At 35.6% G+C, this 20,342-nt stretch overlaps 1 protein-coding gene across 8 annotated transcripts; it reads right to left on the bottom strand.

Annotated features, from left to right (window-relative positions):
• Window positions 1-240: 240 nt before the first annotated feature.
• On the bottom strand, window positions 241-19,344 carry LOC108372929 (lipoma HMGIC fusion partner-like 3 protein). Of its 8 annotated transcripts, none has more exons than XM_017628747.1 (7): window positions 18,834-19,343; window positions 10,821-10,916; window positions 3,508-3,709; window positions 2,130-2,263; window positions 1,796-1,922; window positions 842-1,084; window positions 241-775 (listed from the first exon to the last, which is right to left on the bottom strand). In XM_017628747.1, exons 3-7 carry the CDS (start codon window positions 3,647-3,649, stop codon window positions 582-584), a joined length of 840 nt encoding a protein of 279 aa, XP_017484236.1. In that variant the 5' UTR covers window positions 3,650-3,709; window positions 10,821-10,916; window positions 18,834-19,343; the 3' UTR covers window positions 241-581. The 8 variants fall into 8 exon arrangements, with proteins under 8 accessions (XP_017484236.1, XP_017484235.1, XP_017484238.1 ...); XM_017628746.1 differs by lacking the exon at window positions 10,821-10,916 and having other exon boundaries at window positions 18,834-18,968; window positions 19,077-19,342; XM_017628749.1 differs by having other exon boundaries at window positions 19,077-19,342.
• Window positions 19,345-20,342: the final 998 nt, after the last annotated feature.

Here is a 20,342-nt window from a genome sequence, read left to right as displayed (position 1 = left end):
TTTGTGCGACTGTTCTAAGTGGCTAGACATCCGCTTCTCGATTCCCCTAAAGTGGCAAAGTGGCGGTAGTTAATCGTTCCAACCGCAAAGACGCGACGTATAAAATTTAGTCATTCTTCATACTTTCGTTGTCCAGCCGAATCTAGAAATGTTTTCAATGGAGCAATAGTCCTTTTCAACACGGAACTATTCAACGAATTCCGCACCTCAGTAACTTATTTTCATCCGAAAGCACCCATCAAGTTTTTCATTCGCACAGATAAAGACAATAATTTATTTAGGATTACGCTTATTTTCTATTGTACATTTTACAAATTAAAAATACATACAATAAAATTACATTCCTATTTACCGTAGTTATATACAGGTAGCCGTCGAGTGCGACACAACTTTCATTACAAGGTTTTGATTTTACTTCTTTCTTTCAGTCCACAAAAACCTGCATTTAGGAAGTCAAATGGAAATGAAAATCCTTAGCACACAAAATAGGAAAATAGAAAATATCAAACACACGAAAGATCACAAATCACAAAATAGGTCGGCAGCACAAATTATGTTCATCACGAGACCAACGGGACTCCTCAGAACTGATGCATTGGGTAGTCGGGTCGATATCGATGGTTGGGTGTGCGCGAAGAGAATTGTGATATCGTGTCATCGCCGTTGGCGGGCATATTGTGCGGAGGCGCCACCAGCAAAATTGGCTGTAGATTCAGCGATTTCCGTGAGCCGGCCAAACTGACTGCGTCTGTAATGTAAGCGTTGTTAATCTCGCCTGGTATGAAATGAAAGAAATTTGATTTCGAAGTTCATTCGTTGTTTCTTCTTAATTTAAACTTACCTTTGTAGAGCGAGCTCTGATAGAGGGGATCAGGTTGTAAGCGAACATGTCGCGTGGCAAGTATGAAAGCGAGCGTGGCCAGGACCACACCATCGACACAGCCGATTATGGCAAGAGGATAGGCCCAGCGAATGCCGCAGAGACCAAGTTCAAAACGATTCGCATCAGGGCCGCAGATTTTGCGAAAATCATCTGAGTTCCAGCCGAAGGGAAAGGCGGCACAGGCGACAATCATGCAAAGCGCTAAATTAAATGGAGAGAGAGAAAAGGCAATTATTTTAGTATCTAGACAATTAGTTAATAGGAAGTTTTAGGACCGCTTTTTGAATTTTTAATCGAAAATTTTTTTTTAATTTTTTTATTTTTTTCGAAATTATACCCGGTGAAGTAATAAGAGCAAGAAGAATGCTTTCTATTGATTTGACACTTCTTATTTGAAAATTTGCCGTTAAAATTTTGCATAATAAAGCTGCCTTTACACGCGTCGATTTTTGTCGTTCAACCAAAATCGGCCAGTACAATTGCAATTCAACTGTAAAATGACAGAAATCGACCCGTGTAAAGGCAGCTTAAGATAGCCAAATGACAGAAAATAAAGCGAGAAGGCTATTTTATTACTTCACCTTGTAATTGTGCCATGTCTGTATACATAAGCACTTCTACATTTAGTTGATACCAACCCGAAAAAAAAATGTTTAAGCGCTCATATTTAAAATATATTGCTGGCGTAGCATTTTTCATTTCCCTTCAAGTATGCACATTTTTATGCACTCGATTTGTGGGTTAGCGAAATTCGGCAAGATTTAGATTTTTTTAATTTTTTCTTTTAAACGCGTATAGTAGTGGATATATTGAGCATACATATATATTATTTTTTATACACGTACTGACACATACATACAAAGATACATACACCTACTGTACTTTGTAGTATGTATGTATGTATATACTGACCTGATATGATTTGCATCCAACCGCATATGTGAAAGACTCTCGTCGACTTCATGAAGATCAAGAATACCAAGAAGCAGATTGTCAGCAAGGCCAATGCCACCGCCGCAACCATAAAGAATGTTGCCAACTGTGTATTCAGCGCGCCGATGATGGTTATGGTGAGTGTGGGTGCCGTTGTTGTTGGTACGTGAGCGCAAACAATGATTAATTAAACAAATAAAAAATAGAAAAATGAAAAAATAAATAACAAAACAAACAAGAGTAAACATGGGTAGATAAAATAGCAGATAAACGTATAGCTTGATATGCCCAAAGGTGGCTGCGTTTTACGCACTTGGAACGAGAATGTTGGCACTGAAAGTATGGTCTCCCAACGTCGCTTGCAATTGTCGAATATCTCATCGCGCTGACACACCTGCCACAGACCTAAGCGTCCCGCACTTTCATTGTCCGGATCGCCAACCCATTCTGCAGAGAAATTGCAAACAATGCGATTAGAAACTGGCTTAGATAAACAAACCATAAAATATATGTAAAAATGCGTGCAGAAAATATTTTGAATGAAATGGTCTTATTTAGCGCAAATTTTCTTTTAACAAAGGTTGATGTGTTTTCTCAAAGTCGCGCTGTTTTGTACTACTCAGCTCTGTGTACGAGTATACATACATATGTACATTAGACTGCATCACCAAAAAAAGTTGCTGTTTTTCCGCCGGGATTACAAAATTTATTATATTTTAAGACGCTCATCAAAATATTTCGCAAAAATATTAAGATTTAAGTGGGCTGGACCGATTTGAAAATACTTCCAAAAATGGAGTTTTTTATGAATAAAAATAGTTTCTTAAAGAACTTTTTGAAAAAAGTCCCCTCAGATGACAAGATTAAGCTTAAAAAATCTGCATAAAAATATTTAAAAATCTTTGCAACGGAATCGTAAAAATGAGATTTGTGATGCTGTTTTTTTTACTTTTTTCAAAGATTGATTTACGAAAAACTTGTATAACTGTGCCAAACCAATTCTGATTTAGACTTATGGGATCTCGGTAGAAAGGTATTTTCACACTGTTCTTATTTCTGTCCAAAAAAAAGTCATTCAAGTCCCAATTTTTTTTTCAAATACCAACACATCTTAATTCAACTTTGCATAACGTTCGTTCATCGTACCTTTCTCTTTCATCCTTTGAATGAGTTCATTAGCAAAGAAATAAAAAGGGTTAGAAAATACCTTTCCAATGACACCTCTTAGGTCTAAATCGGAAGAGTTTAGGTTCAGTTATTCAAGTTTTTCTTATACAAATCTTTGAAAAAAATTAAAAAACAGCATCAAAAATCTCATCATTACGATTCCGTTCAAAATTTGTTTAAATTTTTTAAAACTATTTTTATGCAAATTTTTTAAGCTTAAACCGTTTTGTCATTTGCGGGGGTTTTTTCGAAAAAAAGCTTTGAGGAACTATTTTTATTCATAAAAAACTCTATTTTTGGAGCTATTTTCAAATCGGTCCAGCACACGTAAATCTTAATATTTTACCGAAATATTTTGGTGCACGTCTCAAAATATAATAGATTCTATAATTCCAATGGAAAAATAGTACCGATTTTTTTTTGTATGGGGAGTGATGCAGTCTAATGTACATATGCATACTCGATCAGTGTAGAAAACTAATCTAACTTGGCCATTCCATTCGATTGTTGACTGACACACTAACCTGGCGTCACAAAGGCAACGATGCCGATGATTGCATAGCATATTGTGAATATCGCCCAAAGTACGGCTATGGCTTTTGAATTGCGTATGTATTTGGTTGCATAGAGATGCGTCGTGTCCACGTACTCGATCTTTGTGCCCATTTTCCAGCTTACAAATGATTTTGCACACTCACGACTTTGCCGACTTCACAGTGGATTTCGCTGAAACGAATTGTTGTTGGAAGTAAAGTAAATACAATTATGTTTTATTATTGATATATGTATGTATTATTACAAGTGTATATACGTATGAAAAAAAAATTTAATTTTGCTGAGTACATACTTTTAAGCGTTAGAGAATACCAAAACATGAAGGCTAATTAAAAGAAGCGAACATTAAAAAGTGTTCAGCCACAGAAAAAAACGCAGCAGAAACTTAAAATTGCTGATATCTTAAGCTGCTTACACTTTTTACGTGGAACGAATAGTTTGGTATGAGTCAGTTGAATGACCGAAGTTGCCGTCAAAGCAGCTTACGGTATTCACGGCAGAAAAAAAAACGTCTGTCGACGGCTTAAAGTCTTTGAAGTCAACTTGCTACTAATCAATCATTGGTGTAAAAACGGTGAAGTACTTCTTAATCCTAACCTGATATTCAATGAATATAATTGCTATGTATCGAAAATTGAGCTAGTAATTATTGTGGTTAATACTTGGCAGTTGTAATCAGCCGGACTCCGTAAAACGAACACTTTTACTTACGATCAGTAAAGTCTCACAGATTCCTCGAACTTCTATCAAGATTGTGAAAATTTACGCTTAAATTTGAGTAAAAATACACTTATTTGTGTCTTTGGTTAACATTTTTTTTTAGGTTAGGAGAAGAAATAAGTACCCAGTACAGTGTCAAGAGAGAGGTAGTATGCCCTTTAAGTGAACTTCTTGAAAGCCTTGTGCATATTCTACGCTGAACTAGCCTTAATTGACCGCGAGAGATTATTTAAATGGTATTTGGAGGGTTTCAATGCTTGAAGAGCGAATCGATTTTCTGTCTGACCGGACAAAGGTCAAATGATTACATCCACAACTGTCCTAAAACGTTTAGTCCCAGTGCAGATGGAGAAATAGACCTCATATTTATTTCATCTTATTAGGTACTCTTTATCGGTGTGGTCCAAGACCAAGAAACTTCGCCCATAGCACCGAACTCCAAGTAAATAGTACCAGTTGACCGGACTGCAGAGTTATTATTCGCTTGATCACCAGGATAGCGTTATTTTTTAGTGTTAATTTTCGAAAAGCTTAGCCGGTATACTTTCCAAGAAGTTTGTTGTTTTGAACCCGTAATATTGCTGCTCTCGCCTCATCTTGGTGGAGTGAAGAGATGTCGCTATACAATGGCCACGGTTGTTCATCATCAAAGTGGCCAGCAGTGTCTCGAAAAGGGTTGGAAATACTCCATTCATTTCTGTTTTACCCAGCGATTTCTTTCTTGTAAGCATATATATCATGTGAGACTTTCCTAATCTCTGCGTCCTATAGATTTCGTTATGAGGGTCTAGGATGTTCGGGATAGAAACTTCTAATTTTTTTAGACTTTAAACTTCAAACTTAGCTCATATCCGAACGACAGTGTAATATGAAGGATGAATAAATCCGTTCAAATTTGAAATATATGTTACTTGCATGGATGGAAATAACTCCACAAAATTTTCTTAGGATATCTATTGGACCACAAATGAAACCTGAGTATCATTTAGTGGTAGCGTGGTAGCAGGCACCTCTACCTCTAATCATTGCGTTACAATCGTTTTAAATTGTATTCATTTGGGCGCGTAATACTTGCGATAATGCGTTAATTGAGTGGTCATATAAAGAGGATTACCTTATATTTAAAGTAGCGAATCATTTGCTTACTGAAAAATCGGACTGCATATTTAGTTCGCATTTATTAACTAAAAAAAAGGAACTGTCCAGCGCCCTCGTCTTGGTCTGCAGCTAAATTAAAACGTAGAATACGTGGTATGGTTAAGAGCACATCCAAGTCAAAAACGAAAGCACACACTAAGAAAAAAATATCGATAACAAAATCGATAAAAATACCGTTAACAAAATCGATTACAAAATCTATAAAAAAAATCTATCACAAAATCGATAACAAGATCGATTAAAATATCGATAACAAAATCGATTAAAATATCGATAACAAAATCGATTAAAAATATCGTTTATTATATCCATAAGTTCCGAAAATATCGATATCAAAATCAACAATAATATCGATAAAAGTTTCTATAACAAAACCGATAAAATATCGATAATTATATCGATAAGTCCCGAGAATTCCGAAAATCTCTAAAATAAATAGTCGCCCAGATTAAGTCTTTGTCTATATCCTTTTCTCTATAATTACCTTTATTTTAATCTTTCTTCCTCTATCTTCGTCTTTACTTTTATCGGTATCCTCATCCTCATATTTATCTTTGTTTTTACTTTTATGTTTATCATATTCCTCATCTACATATTCGCCTTCACCTTTGCTTTTTATAAATATTGCGCCATCTGTTATTCAAAAGCCGAAATACCTACACACACATACTTTTTGTCTCCTTCTCACTTCCAGCGCATGCACGTGTTTGCAAAATGATGACGAAGTGATTTTGTATGGAAAATTATTTATGCCCATATATTTGAATCAAATAAACATACTTCGAAGATATCAAGCAATACTTCACATATACCAAATAAAAGAGCACTTTAAAGGCTCAAAATTGACCCCAAAATAAGCCAATATTTACCGTTGTTTGTACGACAGAAACCGAATTGGTTACTTATAAGACTAAATCTGTCGATAGTTTTGGAATTATATATTTGAAACGCTATACTTTTCTCTCAAATCGCTTTATTAGTTCTCGTGCAATAAGCGTTTTCATAAAGCTCTAAAAATTACAACTACAACATTTAAGCATAGCCTCCATATCGAAACGTAAGACATACTTATTCTACGTCAAAAATTTTGATGAGAGTGTCATCTTACAGAGCATTTATGAACTCTCAGAATATGTTTTTTTATTTCTGAATGTGTGTGCTAGTTCTCATGTACATCGCTCTCATTTTCCCTTTTATCCCCGCTTGACCAATATAAACAATCGCAACAAAATGTTCCTTCACTCTCTCTAAACTTATTTACTAGCTTTCTCTTCTTACACGCTATTTCAAAATGGTTTAACATTAATCTATAAACAATCGATTCTTTTGCATTAAAAGTAATACTTTTCAAAAGATCCTAAGACGTAGCCAAACGTATGACGTTTCAAATACAAAAGACTTAGGCTACGAACTCGCTACATCACTAAGCAAATGAAAAAATACATTCATACCATATAAACATACAGCTTTGCATCATCCATTCACAAGATGTTTACATATTTCAATTTGCCAACACGCAGCTTCACTTAGCTTTCCATTAATCAAAAAATTAAAAAAAAAAAAATAAATATTTGTTCATCACAAAACACTCTCACTTCTGCTGCTCCTAATGGTTTTCGCTTTTTCAACGAGTTTCGTCAGCTCCGCTGGAAAAAATAGTGCGTGGATGAGCAAAATGGAATAAAACCAGTTGGCATTCTTTGGCCATAAATAACCAGCTCGTGTGATTGGCCACATAAATATGGTACGTGATTCGCATAACTTTGCGATATTTGGAGTTCGAAATTTGAAACGTGATTTTTTTCAAAACTTGTTTAAAATTTAGATGAAATGAAATAATTTTTTGCATTTATTAACTCTACTTTGCTAAAACTATTTATTCATTTGTTTACAAAATATGTATGTATGTATGTATCTGTGTAGATCGCCGAACAAGGTGCGTACTTGAGTGTAAATTTATGAAAGGTTATATTCAGGTTCAAACTTATGCAAAATACTGATTGTGCCATAGATTTGCGCACACATACATACATACTTATAAACAAATTCTTCGCACATGCTAACGCGAGTTCAACTTTTGCACTGACTGCCTTGCGCTATTCAATAAAAGTGAAAAATGCTACATAAAATCGAGAAAATAAATCCATTAACGAACGCCAATTTAATTGCTAAGGTCGTTTGCGTGCGCAAGCATTACAACAAAAACAAAACATTAGTAAAAGCAAACGCAAAAAAAAAGTAGCAAACACAATTGGACCAGCATCCATAGAAACACAATAGCGATAAAAATCCAATGCGAATCATAGGCGTGCGATGGTATTGTAGACAGGGGGGGTTAAAATCTGATGATTTTTCATTCTTTTTTTTTTTGCACGATAATCGGAGAGCGATGAAGTAAAGCTAAAAATGCAAAATAAATCTTTTTGAAGTAAGAATTCGTATGCTGAATTTTCACTAGGCATTTAATTCATTTTCACATGGCATTTTTTAAATTCCTCCAATTTTTTAACACTGCAATGCCTAGTGAAAATTCGGCATTATGCTTTACTAAAAATTTTTTTTTAAGGTTAGTAAACTTTTTACCTGAAAACCTGTTTTAAAAGGAAAAGTATGTAAGTTGCTTGGATCTTTTGATTGGAAACGAATCTGCCTCATCAGTGGTTCGGAGACAAACTGATTTCGGAGTTGTGCTGTCTTTAGTGTCATTTTTCGTTCTCACCAAAGGAAATTCGTTTCAAAATACATACATCCTCATCGAAGCCGCACCGAAAAGACGACTTATATTAAGTATTTAGATTGGCCACCCTGTTTACCGTAAAAAAAAACGTTCTTTGAAATGCAGTTGCCATACGAGGTAAAATGTATAGATGAAACCTACTCTACTGTTAGCCATCTACGTGAAGTCCCACCGCTTTTTTTTTTTTGTTTTAACCCTCCTTTGAAACGCCACAGATTCAGTTGGCTGTACTATATTTTAAGTGCATACATACAATACGTGCTCATGCTTTATTGGACATGGCGACTTTTTGAGAATTCAGCTTGGTTTTTTTTTTTTGCTTTGCTCGTTTTTCTTGCAAACTTTTGACATTTACACGCTTTCGGTGCTGTAGCTGCAGCTGAGCCAAACAAATAACAAAGGTGTGTACTTAGCGTCGGCTGGAGGCTGATTGGACAATCGCTCTTGCGCATTGTTGCATGAATTAAAATGCATTGTACTTGTACATCAGTTACGTGCGCTTGGAAAATGCCAACTTTAAATTTTAATTTGCTTTTGATATTTATGAGTGTATTTTATTTCCCATGGCGAAAATTTACACACATACATATATATGTATTTATGTGCACATAATGGGATGAAGAAGCAGCATACAACCAATGAAAGGAAAGTGTAATTATCATATAGAAACTATTTAAGCTAATTAATAATGGTAGGAGCAATATTTATGTATTTCATTCACTTAAGTCTAAAAATAATTATTGACTTTTGGTAAATTTAACTAAGTTCATTTTTTTGTTTTAGTAGGAAATTATTATCAAATCTGGATAAGCATTAAGTCTATAAAATATAATTAATCTATATAAAGGGTACCTCTTCATTTATTTTGTTAAGAAATTAAATATGGAGACATCCTCCGGCACTAAAATAATCTATTTCTTTTTTCTTTACCATTGCAGAGTTTTTATATGTTCGTATCCATGCCCACTATTTATATTGGCATTTAGCACTTAAGTACGCACATACATACATACACACAAACTGAATTGCCGCAATTGGCGGAGTAAAAGTTGAAATTGCATCAACAAAAAAAAAATGAAAGGGAGCCCAGCTGACCCAATTCCGCATTCGCTCATACTTATCTGCTCAGCTATGTACTCGTACTTATGCTTTTGTCGAGTATGCATGCATGAATGTGTATATGTATGTATGTATGTAAGTGAGTGGTAAAATACTATCTCCAATATATTTGGTGGCGTGAGAAGTGTACATGGATATAAGTATGTATGTCGAAAATATGAACGCATGTATGCGCATTATGGTGGTCATGGGTGGTCCAAAAATGCATGTGAAAATGTAAAGTCGGAGTTTTTGTGCTCTCACCCCTAGGACTGTTCTACACCGAAAAAATATACCCCTATTTTTTTATTTTAAAATCAAAAAAATATTTAGAGGTCGCTCAAAGCGATCAAAAGTTTCCATGTATTTTATATGGGTAAAAAAACAATTTTCGTATAAACGGTATCGAGTTCTTGAGAATCAATATTTTTCGACCGGAAAACTCTGTTTCTCTTCAAGAGATTCCCAATTATTTATTTAACGATTTTTTCATAGCAACTATATTTTCTGGGTTCACCAAAACCCCCATAAAATGCTAGAACATGCAATGAGGGGGTAAATAAAAAATCTTTAGTATTAAAACACGGTTAAATAAAAAATTTGGTATTGTTATTGGAGTTTCCTGAAGAGAACCAGAGTTTTAGGATCGAAAAATATTGATTTTCAAGAATTCCATACCATTTCTACGAAAAGCTGTTTTTTTTCTATATATAAAATACATGGAGAACTTTGAGCGCTTTGAGCGACCTCTAAATATTTCTTGATTCAAAAAAAAAACAAAAAGATATATATTTTTTCGATATAGATTAATCCTAGGGGGTGACATTATTAAAATTTCGGCTTTACTTATATTGGACCACCCTAATGCACATACATACATATGTATGTCGGTATATCGAATACCATATGCATTCCCATTTCAACTTTTTTCTTTTTGTTGCTTTGGTAAGTATTCATTATTTTACAATGCCTTTTCTTCTGTAATTCCGTTATGATTGAAAAAATTCGGTATTTTTCAATTACACTTTCAACATTGTTGTTCCACAGCAGACTCAAAATATGTGGCAGCGGTCAGTTGCAGCGGATGTTGCCACTTCAATGGCATCTCCAATCACCGTAAGCAGCAGTAGGCTTTAACACTTATCATCGTGCGATACTCGTAACACCAACTTTCTTTATCTTACCTTGCTTATATGCTCACCTCTATTTATGTATATTAGGGTGCATCACTGTCTGTACAAAAAAAAAAAAATCGGTACTATTTTTCCATCGGTGATAGAAGAGTTTAATTTAAGCTTTCAAGGATCGCATAAAAATTTAAAAAAAAAATTTTCGGAATCAAAAAACAAAATATTTTTGGAAGTATTTTCAAATGGGTCTAGCTTTCGTTAATCTTAAGATTTTTCCGAAATATTTCGGCAGAAGTCTTAAAATATAATAAATTTTATAATTCCGGCTGAATAGACACAACTTTTTTTTTGTGATGCACCCTAATGTATATGAATATGTTATATACATACCTAATATGTACGATAATGTACTTATGTATGTGAGTATTTGCGGGCGTACTTGCGAATTTCCTGTTCAAACTGGCTTCAATGCTTTTATCCAAATATTTTCTGATTACAATCGCGCGATCTTCGAGACATCCGGTATATCAAATATCTATTATAAAAAAAAATAATAATTTTTCGGCACATTTTCTCTGGGTATATGTTAGGTTAGACTGGGCTACAATGGTTGCCTGTATGCAGGTGGTCCTACCTCGGTATTGATTATTTACGGTTCTTTATGGTTTCGTGGAAATGCGATCAATTTAAGAAAAAACATCCGCCATTTTGGATCAGTCGTTTCAAATTTTTCAAATATAGCCAATATTCATGTATGAAGGGTCACTCAATCTGAATCAATGGTAAGAATTAGCAAAATTTCAGTTTAAGTCTAAAAAAACAATAATTTCTCAAACTACTATCTTTTCTATCTGAAAGAGTAGATTTCCGGATTCCATCATTGAGGTCCCCTTTTACCTTTTGGGTGAGTTACTTGGGAATGCACTGTAATAGGCTTTATTTTACATTGTTTAATTTTTTCATATTTGATTTTTACATTTTACATTTTAAACCGCACATAACTCGTTAATTAGAGCTTCAATCCAAATAATTGCTTTAACATTGCTTTTCTCCGCAAACATTCCTCCGGCGCATTAGATGCTTGTTTTTTTTCTCATTTGTTTTCTGCAGCAAAGAAATCACCATGCATGCGGTTATTATGAGCATGCGACGCTAAAGTGAAATTATTTACCAGCTTTTACGGCTGCATTGTTTACATGTACAAAGCGCTTTCAGTGCAGCCATTATTACTGCTCGCCCCGACAATCAACATTAAACCACCAGTACCGGCTTGCAATTCAGAGTTGCACTGCTCCCAGCCAGACACTGGCCAACTGGCAGGCAGCGCAGACATTCGCTCATGCCCAGTACAGCGACGAGACAAATAGCCAGACAAATAAGCAGTCAGCCAGCCAGCCAGCCTGCAGCCAGCAGCCAGTTAGCAAAATCATCAGACATTCGATCAACCAGTTATGGAACAACACTCCTTGAGCAGCGAACGCGCTGTTGATCACCAACTGATGAAGCGAAACGCACCCATGTAATGGCGCCCCACACCGCACCCCGAGCCGGCCAAAACAAAATTGCATGCTGCGGTTGCGCCACTTAGTGGGATGCCACTGCGGACTCAACTGCGCTCGCTGCATACAAATGGAATTTTGTTGCACAAACGTCGCCGCTGTCGTTGCCGTCACCAAGAGAAATGGATGAGAGGGATTATTATGGACTGGTTATGCTTGGCCAAATCAAAAATTCATACTTATGCAGTAATAATTTAGTAAAACAAGAAATTATGACAAATGGATTCGAGCCATGAATTGTTGAGATCGCTCGCTGCAACTCGTCTAACTCGCTGGATACATAGACCTTATACACAAATGCATATAAATATGTAAGTATGTAGATTGGTAAGTATGGAGAGAGACAACAATCAAAAATCTTTCGCATACATTGTGCTAGCATATNGCTTGAAGCAAAGGGAAATTTCGCTTGGTTTGTCAAACCGCTTGTGTGGTGTATTTCGCTCTTAACTCGCTGGATAGAGAGACAAAAATCAAAAATCTTTCGCATACATTGTGCTAGTATACATATGTATGTATGTATGTATGTATTTGCGTGTGAATATTGAGGAAGTAATTCATTCAATAGCTGGTGATTTTGCTAAGCAATCAAGCAGAATGCTTTTCTCTACAAACAAACGAACGTCTGTGCGCTGTGTACGAAAATAACTGGACTGGACGGCTCATTATGATTCCGTTTAGTTCGGTTGTGTTAAAATGTACGAATGCCAAGTAAAGAGTTGGCCAGCGGATCTATGAAAATGACTCAGCCAGAATGGAGACTGGCTTCGCATGCAAATTATGCAAGAATGTGGTGAGTAGCGAACCGCAAGTATATGGGGGGGGAGTGAATATGTACATTAGGGTGGTCCGTAAAATCAAATGAAGCATTTTTTAGGTCTCACCCCCTCAATCCGTAATACCATCTCTCTCTCACAGATATCACATATATGTAAGTTTTGGTCCCGATTGGATACGGTTAAGGCGTTTCGCACAGGGGGCAAAGTACAGATTCCTCTATAGAGACTCAAAAAATTAAAATATTTTTTTTTCATCTAATACCCAAAATCGATACTACTAAATTCGAGGATATCACATATACATTTTAGTTCCGATTGGAGACGGTTAAGACGTCTNCTGTGTACGAAAATAACTGGACTGGACGGCTCATTATGATTCCGTTTAGTGCGGTTGTGTTAAAATGTACGAATGCCAAGTAAAGAGTTGGCCAGCGGATCTATGAAAATGACTCAGCCAGAATAGAGACTGGCGTCGCATGCAAATTATGCAAGAATGTGGTGAGTAGCGGACCACAAGTATTTGGGGGGGAGTGGATATGTATATTAGGGTGATCCATAAAATCAAATGAAGGCTTTTTTAGGTCTCGCCCCCTCAATCGGTAATACCATTCTCACAGATATCACATATATGTAAATTTTGGTCCCGATTGGATACGGTTAAGGGGGGGCAAAGTACAGATTCCTCTATAGAGACTCAAAAAATGAAAATAATTTTTTTTTTCATCTAATACCCAAAATCGATACTACTAAATTCGAGGATATCACATATACATTTTAGTTCCGATTGGAGTCGGTTGAGACGTCTTGATAGGGTAATCTGGACTTTGCCCGCTGTGCGACACGCCTTAACCGACTTCAATTGGGACCAAAATATTGATTTGAGGTATTAGACGGGAAAAAAATAATTTTAATTTTTTGAGTCCCCATAGAGGAATCTGGACTTTGCCCCCTGTGCGACACGCCTTAACCGACTTCAATTGCGACCAAAATGTATATGTGATATCTTCGACTATGGTAGCATCGACGTAGGGGTTGAGGCTTAGGAAATCTGATGTAGAAATTTGCTTCCTACATTTAAGGACCACTCTAATATACATACATACATACATACATACATAGGTAAAGGTAAAAAGTTAATTAAGTGATACTTATGTTTTCATTTAATTTTACGACCAACCTCGTTTTACTGCCTTTGTACTGCATATGCAATTTGCTGTAATTGGATATGCAGAACTTGCAAAACCATAAAACTAATTTGGTAATTGAAATTACATAACGAAATGCGGAATGTGATACTGTTCGAATACGTTCGTATATGCAAAGATGTATGTAGTATGTGTGTGTTGTTACTCACATACACACATTTTTGTATTGGCGATCCACATTGGATTTGAATGCAATTTGATATGTGAAAAGCTTTAATTAGCCCATACAAGCCATCGGAAAATAACAAATGGTTTTATAAGATTTGCAGTTAGTTTCTTGGTTTGGGGAGCCAGATTACATCAGTTGTTAAAAAAAAAAATGTATTGCCTCTTTAATAAAGTCCAGTTATCAAGTTTTCTTGCAGCTTAGTCCATGTTGGGCCAGGTTAGAAAAGGTAGCAGCATCTTGGGCATTTCTTTGATTTTCCAATGTGATGGAAATTTTCTTCGAAACGATGTTAGGACAGTGTCCGAGGGAGGCGGCAAGCATTTCCTTACTACTTTTGATCTTTCGAAAGCTCTGATTGACACTTAGCTGTCATAGCAGATATTTTCCTTTCTAATCAGTCAGCAATTTTGTTATAAGCATAAAAATATCTGGTAACATAGTTGAAAGTAGAATTGTCTGCATTCACCGTATAAACAGACAAAAAGTAGTATCGAAAAGTTTGATTTTTAGAAATAAAAACTGCTTTTGAAATCCACTTAACATGCAAGATGTAACTCCTCCTGCAATCTCTTTTGGAAATTCTTGAGTTTGGTAGACATTTGAAAAGAACTTACACTTGCCACGTCTAACAGCCACTTAACACAAGTATTTACGAAGAAAGTAGAATGCCTCATTTATATGTAGTTAAGCCCACGAAACACAGTTTGGAGATGACTATTGAAATAATCGTTTTGTTATTACCCAAAAAGAAGATTTATGGTCGCACCTTGCCTTGCAAATTTTTCAGCTTTGCATATAACTTGAATTCTATAAAAATGGATCAAGGGTGAGTCTAAAGTTTTCAGGGCTGTCTGACAGTCAGAGAAAATGAGGATTTGTTTTTCTCTCTTTAGGCCATTGATTGGACTCCATGCTACCTCCAGTATGACCAATACTTCGGCATCTTTAAAACTCATTGACGATCACCTCTAGCGAAATTAGATCAAGTCGAATCGACATCGAATTTAGGTCATCTGTGGGCATAAAGCGAAGAAAAAATCAGTTTTTCTTTTGTGAAATGACATCTTCATCTGTGGGAATATCAAGATGAATTATGTTGACAAAGCACTGCATATAATTGTATGTCCTGTTAGTTGTCCACTTAGTGCACGCACACTTCAATTCCAAAGTAGTCAACAATCTTTGCAAAGAGTAGGCCGTCAACAATGCCGACAACAGACATTAGAACATGTGTGTGCGTGTATAAATGTTTTTGCTGCTTAACAGCTCCAAATCATGCAGCGTCAAAGCTTTGCACCTCTGTCATAGCTGTCGTCTTCATGTCCGCTCTAGCCATTCCTCGCATTGTCGTCCAACAATTACTTAGACGTGCTGAGCGTGTGAACTTACAAAGCTTCCGTTACAAAAGTGTTTCTAATGTTTTTTTTATGATGGCACTTAATTATTTGGCATATCAAAGAAACCTCTAATGGGGTAAGCGGCGGCAGCTCACACCACAGCTGTAGCCAACTTAAGAAAACTGGCTACCTACCACCAACAACAAAGTAGCGCCAACAGTAAAACAAAGCAAAACGTTAGTACAAAGATTGTATTTGTAAACACTTAAGAAGTTGGCTTTTTGTTGTTTTATACATACATACATATGTACCTAGTTAGCTTTTGTCTAGTAGTTTTCCCTCACACCTCACACAAAGCGCTGGCGCGGCACCAAACGCCTGAGCGAACAGCGGCGGGCGCGGCGCACGAAGAAGCCACGCATGCGCAGTGTAGTCTGTTTTCATGGTGTGGTCATGGCTGCAAAGCATAAGCAAATTCTCGGAATATGAAGGGAAAACGTTTTTCTAGTTTAACAACATTTCAGCGATGTTTTATGAAGAAATGAACTTATAACCAGCAGACTAGAAGATCACATGTCCCCAATATTTTATCTGGACTTTTATGCATTTACTCAAACGCGGTATGTGCAGAAAAACGCCCAAACATTATGAACGAAAAATGTAAATGACATTTGGCAAGCGAACAAAAAACCGAAGAAAATGTAAAGGAAGGAAAGCCAACGAACTTGCTATTAGCTTAGTCGGTGATTGTATACCCTTTAAGCAGCGCGATGTAGAGTTCCAAATGATTTCTTTCGAAATTTAAATAGCTACTATTATTTGCTTAAATATTGCTAACATTTTTTTTCGTTTAGGGCATAGAAGACATTATGAATATGAAAACAACAAAAACAACATGCAAAAACGCTCCACTGATTTTTTTTTAATAACGATCACAAAGAGAAATAGAAGCAGAGAAATTGCCAAACGTTGTCTTTACCCAAATAAACGAATTAGTTTTGCTTTCATTGTTGTTTCTCTTCTTTCATTTTAATTTGAGTTTCATTCATTTGATCGTGTTTGTCTACGGATTAATAGGTTATTTGCCATATAGCACACATACAAGTATATTTAATAGGTATATTTAATATAAGTTAATACTTTTGTGCATAGTTATTGAACATTTCTTTTTTACTAAATTTAAGTTTCTCTTTTGACTCATCCCCAAACGTTGATCGAGAAATAATACATACATATGTACTAAACTGGATTCTCTATAAAAATTAATAAGGTAGTATAAGAATTTCTGAAGAATTCAAACACACACAATTCACGTTTTACTAAAAAACTTCAAATGATCTTTTCTCCGAACCGTCATCATCCATACATATGTATGTAGGACATCTTCAAGGCGATGCAGTCGTAATTCCACGCGGGAAGAGATCTTGCGCAGAGAAATGCTCTCAAAAGCCCCTAAAGAATTATCAACTTCTTGTCCCTTTCTGGGCTATATAAAAGATTATACTGCAGATTTGGTGCAGATTTAATATATCGTCGCCATCAAAGCAAATTTGAAATTCAGCAGAAGAAGTAAGGAAGAAGTATCCGTAAGGGAAACTTTTATTTAAAGTTACGACTTCTCTAAACCTACTTTGCTAACCTACGTCTGCGAAACATGTGCTTTAAAGCTCTCCTACCATAAAATAAATAATAAATAAATGGGTTCGAAACCTACTTTTTTTTATTTAAAGTGACATTTTTATTTTTTCTCTCTGACGTCAGGATTTATTTTAAAGGACTTTGTAATTTCAAAGATATGATAAACTCCAAAAATTATTTAAAAAATTCAATGCAATGAGAATAAAAATATGGGTATGGGATAGAGGAAATTTGTTAAAAAATTTTAAAAATTAAACTTTCTTGGATTCACAAGGACGAACATGTAATTTTTTAAGCTGATAAAGGTGGAAGGACGAAATTCGAGAATGTTATCGAGTTTATTCAAGACCCTAACATATAGTTTTTTCCAAAAACAAATATTGCGAAATTTCAAGGATAAAATTTTGCACCAAAAAATTGAATCTGTTTAAATTCTACAGAATTTTCTATTTAATTTGATACCCATACTTCTTCTCTAAGCATATTTCACTGAATCTTTTAAATCATTTTTGAATTACTGACGTCAAAGTGAAAATCTAAAAACGCAATTTTACTATATTTGGCCCATGGTTTCGCGAACATATTGAGTTTAGTGTGTATTTACTATCTCACAGTATTATATGTATAATGTCGAAAATATATCCAAAAAAAGTGCGATGAAATCTAAAAAATTACCAAAGAATTAAAAAATTTAGTGAATTACGCAAAATTTACTTAAAAATTTTTAATTTTTGGAATAACGAATGGATCTCCTACATATCCATGCCTGATTATAACGATAAACGTTTTCAACGCGAAACTCCAATTAGACTGTCGGACAGTCATATGTCTTTTCGCCCATTCTAATTTAAGCATCGTATGTATGTAATTTGTACATACACATATGTATGTACTTACATTTTCCCAAATCTAGACTCAATATCCACCGGATTATCTTTTCTATATCCGCTTTGTACGTGCTCTTTGGTTGAGTCGTGCCGTGCAACGCTGCCCTCCCCCCAGCTAGAAAATGGATTTGCTTTCGTTTTTTTTTTTTTTGCAACAGAGAGTTTTAGCGCAAATTACCAGATCACGTTTCTCACGTTGTCTATAGTTCGCCAACTCTATTCGGAATTCGAATATTCATTGTATCACCGATAGCCTCCCGCTAGTAGCCACCAACAACAACAAAGTGGGTAAAAAGACACGAAAAAACCATGAAGCCAATAAAAAATAAACAGCTCTTGTTGAGTTACAATTATAGCTGCTAGTCAATAATTTATATGCACTGTATGAGTATGTGAGTATGTTTGTGTACCAACATGGAGCGAAGACTCAACCATGAGACAATAAAAGAAGCTGAGATTCTTCTTGGGTGAAGTAAGCAACTGTCAAGCCTAGGCTTCCACCGGCCTTAAAAAAAACCACTCAAACGCTGAGATAAATAATAAATAATCAAACATACAGACATTTGTACATTGTAAAACCTTTCAACAAACGTCCGCGCTCCATTCGCTATTCTCTATCATTTATTTACTATTCTCATTCTTTTTTCGCCGTCGTTTACTACTACCTGTTCATCAGGTTTTTCTTGTTGCGAAAATATCTACGCGCCACATTTCTCTGTCCTAACTATCAAAAGGGGGCTTTGAAGTTTTGTTTCCATTTTCCTTACAAATCACATAAATATAAAATATTAATTTTAATGCTAAAGAATCTCAAAATAAGATGCAAAATTTTCGTAACTTATTTTAGTATTCACACAAAAAGGCTACAATTTTCGTACCTCACTCACTTTTACGTTTGTTTGTGTGTATGTACGAGTGCTGCTGCAATGCGAAACTGGCGGCCTACGACGTCGTACAGCAATGGCATTTGGCACCAGAAAACTCGATTAAAGCAGAAAATCGCCGAAATGCGACTAAAATATATACCGAATTTGTTGTTTATATTCACGACGTGAGTATATATGTATGTATGTTTATACATGTATATATGACTGTAAATAGACGCATATGTATTTGCGTACTTTACGTAAAACTCGCTTTGGCTTTTGCCTTTTGGCGACTTTTTGACCGTTGCCGAGCCGCGCTTCCGCTCCTCCACTTCAATTCTTCAAAAAAATGAACGAAAAATTGCGAACAAAGCAATTTTGCAATCGTAAGAACTGCGGATTTCCTCACTTGAAAGTAATAAAATGCATAGCTTTCCTTTCTTTTTCTTCTGCAATATATTCTTCACTTTGCACAACCGCAATCATCCGTCCGAAACGTTTACACAAACCGAAGATTTCTTGAAACTAAACTCGCATCAGCGCTCACAACTTGGCTTGCAGCGGCTGGCTAGTGACTCGATCACTTCAGCGAGAGCAAAGTTGGCTCAAACAGAAAACACATTCACACTTCATAGCAGCTGCTAGTAAACCAGTTTCGCCATTACGGAGAACTTTCGTTCTCAAAATAGACGAATACTCGGGTGCACTAAATTACTGACAATTACTTCCAATTTGTTTGTAAATTATGTACCTACTTTTACCATAGAGTTTTTAACTAATTTATTAAATCAGATTCAACTAAGTAAACAATTGTTTGGTTTGCCGGGTTATGGTGAGTACTGGTGAGTATCACCTGTACCTCGATTTTTGAAATTTACCTTGAGTGAGATTTGTATTTTGAGTTTTAAGTTTTACCTGTGAGTGCATATGTATGTTCATATCTCGGCGGCCAGTTCGAAAACACCCTATTTCAGAAAACTTTTCGAGAACGCCCTATTTCTGAATTTGGTTAAAAAACGCTCTATCTTAGAATTCAGTTCAGAAACGCCCTCTCTCGGCTGCCGATTCAAGAACAGCGTACATCAGCTTTTGAGCCGAATTCTGAGATAGGGTGTTTTTCAACAAAATTCTGAAATACGGCGTTCTTTAATCAAATTCTGAAGTAGGGCGTTCTTGAAAAGTTTTCAGGTGCCGATTTGCATTGTTTTTTATGAGTAAGATAAAGAATGAATTGTGATCAAAAAAACTTTTCTCAACGTGGCTCTTGCGTGCGTCTATACATAGGACTGTTCCTTGAAAAAATATTAGCTTGATATGTCTCGCTCCCAAAATGTCGATTTTAAAAAGTAGACAAACTTTAAAAAATAAATGATGGCCGACGAAATGAGCGAGCGGTTCTACCTAATATTAAATATTTGTATCATGGATATCAACTGCTTTATATTTAAGTATTCTTCTGCTATTGTAGTTCCTGTTCCTCCGTGCATACAGTGTTGCCAGAAAACTAACAAAAAATTGCAG

The sequence above is a fragment of the Rhagoletis zephyria genome, unplaced genomic scaffold, assembly GCF_001687245.7.
Source record: "Rhagoletis zephyria isolate East Lansing unplaced genomic scaffold, Rhagoletis_zephyria_1.1 Rzeph_scaffold_06174, whole genome shotgun sequence".
In the NCBI taxonomy this organism is placed as follows: Eukaryota; Metazoa; Arthropoda; class Insecta; order Diptera; family Tephritidae; genus Rhagoletis; species Rhagoletis zephyria.
This window is presented reverse-complemented; position numbering and strand designations above follow the sequence as displayed.

What these genes read in the sequence shown, in the direction of transcription:
- LOC108372929 (XM_017628747.1), bottom strand. Translation starts at nt 3,649, where the DNA reads ATGGGCACAAAGATCGAGTACGTGGACACGACGCATCTCTATGCAACC. An exon ending in CGTTGCCTTTGTGACGCCAG is followed by an intron (nt 2,264 to 3,507) that starts GTTAGTGTGTCA and finishes ATTTCTCTGCAG; the next exon opens with AATGGGTTGGCGATCCGGAC. An exon ending in TCAGAGCTCGCTCTACAAAG is followed by an intron (nt 776 to 841) that starts GTAAGTTTAAAT and finishes ATTTCATACCAG; the next exon opens with GCGAGATTAACAACGCTTAC.